The sequence below is a fragment of the Cydia strobilella genome, chromosome 17 (genome assembly GCF_947568885.1).
Source record: "Cydia strobilella chromosome 17, ilCydStro3.1, whole genome shotgun sequence".
Taxonomy (NCBI): domain Eukaryota; kingdom Metazoa; phylum Arthropoda; class Insecta; order Lepidoptera; family Tortricidae; genus Cydia; species Cydia strobilella.
In genome coordinates, this window is record NC_086057.1 from 12,473,516 (window position 1) to 12,481,601 (window position 8,086).

General features: G+C 41.2%; 1 protein-coding gene across 1 annotated transcript; it reads right to left on the bottom strand.

The window, feature by feature from the left end:
* Positions 1-648: 648 nt before the first annotated feature.
* On the bottom strand, positions 649-7,567 carry LOC134748784 (coatomer subunit epsilon). The gene is made up of 7 exons (XM_063683564.1): positions 7,447-7,567; positions 6,990-7,181; positions 6,088-6,179; positions 4,994-5,159; positions 3,815-3,926; positions 2,104-2,219; positions 649-870 (listed from the first exon to the last, which is right to left on the bottom strand). Exons 1-7 carry the CDS (start codon positions 7,546-7,548, stop codon positions 742-744), a joined length of 909 nt encoding a protein of 302 aa, XP_063539634.1. The 5' UTR covers positions 7,549-7,567; the 3' UTR covers positions 649-741.
* Positions 7,568-8,086: the final 519 nt, after the last annotated feature.

Below are 8,086 nucleotides of genomic sequence, written 5' to 3' on the forward strand. Positions count from 1 at the left end.
AAACAGTAATAATTACATTATATAGGTATTGTTCACTGCTTATATCTACCATTACGGAAGAAGTGAGAATTATTTTTTAAAAAGATCGGCACGAGAAAATTACAATGTACAATGAAGAAATGAAACTGTACCTACCTTACGAAACTTTACCATCATGAATTCCGCTTCAATTGAGTCTGAATTTTTCTGGATTTTCGCGGACCAGAACACCGATGATTTTTGTAACTTGATTTAGACGTTGCTATCATTTTCAATTTATACAAACAATAAGTCACAATAAACATGACCCTATGTGTCAGTGTCAACACTGTCAAATAAAAATGCACTAAACATGACGGCACTGCAAATCCTGCCAGGTCGGCCAGGCAACGTCGCCAACGTCATAGAGTGGCAACGCCGCACGCAACGTATTTGTACACGACATTTGTGACACACACATACGTAAAATTGATGAAAAAATTACGTTGATTTATGTATGATTTCTGTATGAAACAAAGTTTTTCTATTAATTTAGCGCAAACGAATATTCGAAAGTAGATAAATGAGCAAATATTTGTGTAGTAATAGTGTGTAGTGCCTTAATTAAAGCAGATTGAATTTTGTATGAAAATCGAACCACCTTAACGTCAAATTCTCAAATGAAAACCATTTCAGTTAGTAAATAATGATATAATCTATGAATAAACAAGAATACAACTCCATTCAATATTAATCTCTACACCAATACTAATAAGGTGTTATTTAGCTCGCCACAGACGGCTGGTACTGGGCCGCCAGCCGACGGAACTCGTTGGTCTTCGCGTTGTAGTCCCTCGTGAACGGGTGCTCGGGGTGGCTGTCCAGCAGCTGGGCTATGTAGCGGGAGGCCACCTGGAAAGTTATGGTGTCCTGGTTAGTTCTGATGGTAACGCTGTATATTCCTCACTAGCAGATAGTACATTATTGTCGAGGCTCGGAAGTAGCTACTTGCTGGCTAAGGATTCGTTTTAAACGGACGACCTTGGGAGTCCGTTTAATTGAATCCGAAGCCAGCAAGTAGCCTTCCAGCCGAGTCATATATAGTGCTTTTCTCAAAAATGGCGCAATAAATACAAATTTAATAGAAATATTTTACAGAAGCAACGTTCTTATGTATATATTTTCACAGAAAAAAGTAAAAAGATTTGCTTTGCCGCCGTTTTATTTTTTTAATTAAAAAAAGAAGTGTATTTTTTGCTGAAAGTACGCCAACCTATTTGAGACACCTAAATAGTCGCGGTACCAACATTATAATAATAAGTACTGATCATCTGTTTGGCTGTTTAATGGACTGCCTTCATTTGATATGGCTACTTCAACTTTAAAAAAATTTGGAACTCGACAAATAATGGAATTTGTATGCAACATTGCAGTCCTGAAATCGAGACTGCAATGTTTTTAACTTTTTAATTTTTTGACTGACCATAAACTACGCACTTCGCGACCTACTTTTTAACCGACAACGTCGACTTTGCCGTCCATTTTTGAGAAGTTTTTTGCTATTTCAGGACTGCAAAGCAAACATAATAGACAATAGTATGCCATAATATATTGGTTTCGGTAATAGGTAAGGTAAGGTATTCCCATTCATAGATTTGTTAATAGCAATATTTAAATATATAATTATTATAGTCAATGAAACTATATAGTCAAGTCATGTTACGTTTTTAGTCTCTCTCTCTATCGCACGCCATAAATAGTTTGGCAAGCCGTTTCCGTGTGTAGAAAAAGGCGCCAAATTTAAAAATGTAGGCCAAAGTTGTCCTATAATTTCCCCAAAGAAAATATGAATTTCGCGCCTTTTTAGGGTTTCGTACCTCAAAAGGAAAAAACGGAACGGTTGTCGGATCACTTTTTTTACTGACAAAGTGGGTTTTCCAAAATATAGCGCAGCCGAACAAGATTTATAGCAGACAATTACACTTATTAACAGCAAACCCAATTTCAGTGTCTGTAAAAGAGAAGAAATGAAACTATACTCATCCCTTTATTTGGGTGGTAGTACCTACTAGCGTAAGACAAAGACAGTGTGATTATCTCTACCTAGGTATGTTTGAAATGAGACAGTCCCTGGGCAAAGTATACCTCTGGTGGTTTGGTCGTGTGCCGGGCGGCCACCGCGAGCCCGAGCAGCAGGTCGGCCTGCTGCGGCGCGCGCGCACCGGCCTCGCTCAGCATCTGCTCCGCCTCTTCCCACATGCCTGCAATAATGTACACACATTTATGATTTCCACAGCAAAGGTATTAGAAATAGTACATTGTGCAACATGGGGCGTAAGTTAAATATTGCAAACCAGAGTATAGTTAGACTCGAGTTTGCAATATTATTACGCCCCCAGTTACACATAATGTTTTTTATCACACTTGCGATACAACAATGAAGTATAAAGAGAAAAAAACTGTTAATTATAATACTAGAAACTTCATAACTCCCTAGGGAAAACGCTTTTTCTATAGTTCACGCTAAGCCTGCGTGCAATTCCACATTTACTGAGCGAGTGTGATGAAAAGTCCTTTATAAAACGGTTCTAAAAACGATATGCTTTAAGGGCGTTTTCAGACTAGCGTATTTGTACGCGCGTATACAACCGTTTCGGCAAACGACCGTATACGCGCGCTACATTTCGCGCTTCAGAAATCCGGACGCTCGTATACGAGCGACACCGGCGTGTGCGCTCGAACCGGTGCGTGTCAGCTCGCACGGCACGAGCTTGCACGAGCTTATTAGCGCGACAACGCGTGAGCGTTGTCGCATGATTTTGACCCATGTTCTTTCACTGATATGCGTTAAAATTGTTAAATAACAAACGAAACCGTCAACGCCATCTATTCCAAAGTAGGCGAAAGGTAGTGGCGCCATCTGTTCGAGAACCAAATTTTCTTGATTATCGAGACACGTTTTCTCCTTAGACTGTTTTTTTCCTTATTTTTATTATTATTAATACCCTACCCCATAAAAAAATTTGAAAAACATGTACTTAATGTCAGTTAGAATTTGTCTGCGTCCTAAGTCCTAACACCAACTGTTCTGGCCGAAGGTTGTCGTGTTTCGGAGGTTCCGGGGCAAACTGCCGAGTCTGACACAAGAGCAGACGATTCAAAATAGTGTTTAGTTTTTAAGTGAAATTTTGCCTCGAAAAAATCTTCTCTTAGAAGTTAGTCAAAGGAAATATTACCTCTGGAAGCAGCAGCAGCGGCGCCTACAGCGGCCGGGCCGGCGCCGAGGGCCCCGAGCCGCTCCGCCAGCTCCATGATGCTGTAGTGCGCGTCCTGCACTCCCGGTCCACCCTGGAATATTACCTCTGGAAGCAGCAGCAGCGGCGCCTACAGCGGCCGGGCCGGCGCCGAGGGCCCCGAGCCGCTCCGCCAGCTCCATGATGCTGTAGTGCGCGTCCTGCACTCCCGGTCCACCCTGGAATATTACCTCTGGAAGCAGCAGCAGCGGCGCCTACAGCGGCCGGGCCGGCGCCGAGGGCCCCGAGCCGCTCCGCCAGCTCCATGATGCTGTAGTGCGCGTCCTGCACTCCCGGTCCACCCTGGAATATTACCTCTGGAAGCAGCAGCAGCGGCGCCTACAGCGGCCGGGCCGGCGCCGAGGGCCCCGAGCCGCTCCGCCAGCTCCATGATGCTGTAGTGCGCGTCCTGCACTCCCGGTCCACCCTGGAATATTACCTCTGGAAGCAGCAGCAGCGGCGCCTACAGCGGCCGGGCCGGCGCCGAGGGCCCCGAGCCGCTCCGCCAGCTCCATGATGCTGTAGTGCGCGTCCTGCACTCCCGGTCCACCCTGGAATATTACCTCTGGAAGCAGCAGCAGCGGCGCCTACAGCGGCCGGGCCGGCGCCGAGGGCCCCGAGCCGCTCCGCCAGCTCCATGATGCTGTAGTGCGCGTCCTGCACTCCCGGTCCACCCTGGAATGTACAAACACCAACACTCGTAACTGTCCATCGGTGAACCTTATGCCTTTTGTAACAAAGTTTACGAACTGTCACTGTCAGTTAACAGTGTGGGCGATGGTACCATCATTATTTGGAGCATATTTGACATTTCGGGTGTCCCTGACCCCTCCTGCTGTATTTAGGGAACCGATTAGTTATATTCTGTATCCATTTGTTTATTTTCGATTTTGACATGTGACCTGACCATTTCTTCTTATTTCTCTGACTTGTAGTTTTTTTCCTGATTGTTGTCATTTGCAGGTAAACTTAGGTCTAAATTCTTAAATAATTTGTTAAATAATCCATACTATATATCCATCCATACTAATATTATAAATGCGAAAGTCTGTCTGTCTGTCTGTCTTTCTGTCTGTGTGTTCCCTCTTCACGCTTAAACCGCTGAATCGGTTTAGATGAAATTTGGCATAGAGATAGGTTGAGTCCCTGAGAAGGACACAGGATAGTTTTTATCCCGAAAATCATCCCTTAAGAAAGTAAAAAGCGGGGTGGAATTGAGATAATTAATGAAGTGCCTGCTAATTTGTGTGCATAATATGCTCAAATTGAATTGCTATGAGATTTTTTCCAGGCGCTATACTTACTTTAGCTGCTGTTACTAAGTCCACGCAGACAAAGTCGCGGGCAAAAGCTAGTAATATTATAAATGCGAAAGTCTGTATGTCTGTCTGTGTGTTACCTCTTCACGCTTAAACCGCTGAACCGATTTAGTTAAAATTTGGATAGTTTGAGTCCTGGGGAAGGACATAGGATAGTTTTTATCCCGAAAATCATCCCTTAAGAGGGTGAAAAGCGGGGTGGAATCATGATGGAATTGAGATAATTAATGAGTTGCCTCATATTTGTGTGCATATTACGCTCAAATTGAATGATTGCTATAAGACTTGTGCTATAAGACTTTGTGTGCATATTATGCTCAAATTGAATGATTGCTTTCTCCAAGCGCTACTCTTATGTGCTGGGGTTACTAAGTCCAGGCAGATGAAGTCACGGGCAAAAGCTAGTAAATATATAAAGCTTACCTGTGACAGATTAAGCCAAGCCTGCGCGAGCTGCACCAGCGTGCTATCATCGTCCACGGCTTGTATGTTAGCGAGGTGCTTCTTGCCAAGATCCTGTCTGTTCATAGCGAGCAGACACTGGAGGGTGAAGGCGCGTAGTTCGATAGACTCGGCTCCGTGGAGAATCCTTTAATGAATTTGATTTCAATTTATTTTCTTATTTTCAGTTCTGTCTGCCAATTATTACAAGATCATACAAATGTCTCCAATTTGGGGTGGTTATTTAGTTTGTGGATCTATCATCACTGTAAGAATCAGGAATAAAAAAAAATTGCTTAATGAACAGAAATAGGTAGATGATTATTGATTACATGCTCTCATAACTAAACAATCCAAATTTTGAATTTATGATTACATTTATGAAAAGATTGTGAAAGAGTGTTACTAAAATGTCATATCCATATCTATATCCCAAAAGTTTTTGAACTACTACTACTTTATAAAACGAAATTAAGTGTATGCTACATGTTACACGTTGGCGGAAGGTAAGTGACGTCATGTGTCATAGGCTAAAGGAAACAAAAGACTATGCGAATGCTATAGCATTCGTGTCCGCGAATGTGTTAAGGTACTTTGGGGAAAGTTTGCAAACTAGCTAATTTTCAATAAGAAGACTAGTTAAACATTTGGTATTTATTTTTAAACTTTCTGCCCAGTGTTCAAATCATCATTATCATCATCATCCCTAATAACCTTATCTACTGTCCGCGCGCCAATTCCGTGCATTCGGAGGTTGAGGAAGTGGGAGGGTGTGCGCCGCGCCCGTACGTACAAAATGACACTACTCTGTCATGACGCCCAACATTCCTAACATTCCTCAGCCATGCACGGAATTCGCGCGCGGACAGTAATTGGCAAGACTCAATTGCTTTAATTAGTTTTGTAAGAGCGGCCTGGAGAGCAATAGTGAAGAGTGTCCACGCTCGTCACATCCCTCAGCCATGGGGTTACGACACGGAAGAAGAAGTTTTGTAAATTAGTTTGTTGGTTGAACAATTTGTACAACTCATAAAGAATTTAAGAATATTGTTTCAGAATACTGATGAAAAACTTACTTAAGAGCAGCCTCATAGTTTTCCTCGTGGTAGTAAATGGTGGCCGCTACAATCAGGAACACTTCGTTCACCAGCTCTGTTCCCTTCTGCACCTGGAATAACATAGGAATAGCAATTTAATGTATTTAATAAGAAATATGCCAGAGTTGGACAGAAAAGTTGAGACTTTTTGGTTGGTTCACTACATGTGTGTAGTAAGTAGCGTTTCACATAAAGTAGACATAATTTAGTCCTATATGAACACAATTTTGATGATTCTGTTACTTTTGCCTTACAACTTGTATTAACCTCTCAAGTAAATTTACCTCTAAGTCCCACGGACGCGATTTCACACAAGTGATTTCATACAAAATGTAAGAAAAGTCTAAAACTGCTGGGACTTTTTATTTATTTATTTATTTAAGCCTTTATTTTTCCTTAAATAGTTTTACATGATAAAAAAGTTTTCTAATATTATTGTTTTCCATTTTTACTATTTTAAGGACCCCTGTTGGGTATAGGCCTCCTCCATATCTTTCCACCTTTCTCGGCCTTTTACTGCTGGGACTTAAAGGTTTTTAATGTTGTTTATGGCAGTAACTTAAAGGATTAATTTAATAGGAATTCCATACATTCTACGTCTACACGCTACTGTCGACGGTCAGAGAGGGGACCCAGTCCACTGCACAAGTGCTGGAGGGCCTACCACAAGCCTGTTGTATCGGGGTCAGGGTGACCCGAGACGCAGGTCCTTATTCAACATAGTTTTAAATTTGATTATTGTGTTTATTGTATTATATAAGTCTTATATTATTTAAACATGTTTTACTATGTTGTTTTAATCTCATAAACATGGTAATATTTTCTGGAATAAATTAATTTAATTCATTCATTAACAATCAATTACAAATATTGATACTTACTCTAGCATCAATATCTGCCACAACAGCCAATTTATTGCCACCCGGGGACAGATAATCCACCAAGCTCTTCAATGGCAGCAGCATAGGGTCCGCAGACTTTAGTTCTTGCAGTACTATCCTGTAGTTGCCTTGCGCGATGTACGAGCGGTACAGGAACGCATCTCTCTGCAGAGCTATTAGGGGCGTAGATGGCTGTAAAAAATGGCAGTAAATGTGTAAACCGTAATGGATCACTACTATTTTTACGCCAGGATAAGCCTCAACAAGTATCACATACAGTAAATTAGGAAGATTATTACTTGGATGCACTCAATAGGGACATAAAATGCGTAAATTTAATGTATTTTCAACTAAATTAAGGAAAACATAGGATACAAAACAGTGTAAGTTTGTTCATTGAAATTGGGCCGAAAATTATGGTTTTTAAGCCAAATAAAAGTACACTTAGGTTACTTACAGATATATTTTGTGCCTCATTGATGGCTTGCTGGTAATTTCCAACATAAAACGCACTTTTAACATCAAATAATTCATCGACATCATCTTGCTGACGTGCCATTTTGACAGCGAATGAGTTTAGGTTGAATGATTATAACTCTCGCAGTGACGTATTTATATTTTATACCTGAAACTATTAATTTCTTTTGATAAATCTATTTATTAACAGTAGTAAACGTAAAATACTCGAAACATTCGTGCAAATAGTTGTAATATTAACATGAAACACAAAAAACCTGCCTCTTTTTATTTTTTATATTTTTCTAGCAGCAACACTAATAGTCAAGAGGCGTTTATAGATCTTTTTTTGTTGTTGAACATTTATGGCCTGGATGCGAGTCCTATAAGCCATAGTGTGGAGTCTAGTTCGCTAATCAACGAAATCGACTCCACACTCGCGTTTGCGGCTTCGCGCCGCGTAGTCTGGAGCAACCTTAAGCGTGTTTCAACTGAAGCATAACAATAAACAAATATTCTATCCTTTAAAAAAATCCGGATGGCGCACGATGTTTGTGGATCGTACTAAAACAGAGACGCTTTCCACATAGAGTTTCGTACATTGACCCGCTTGTTGCTATCTCAATTGCACGCGCATAATT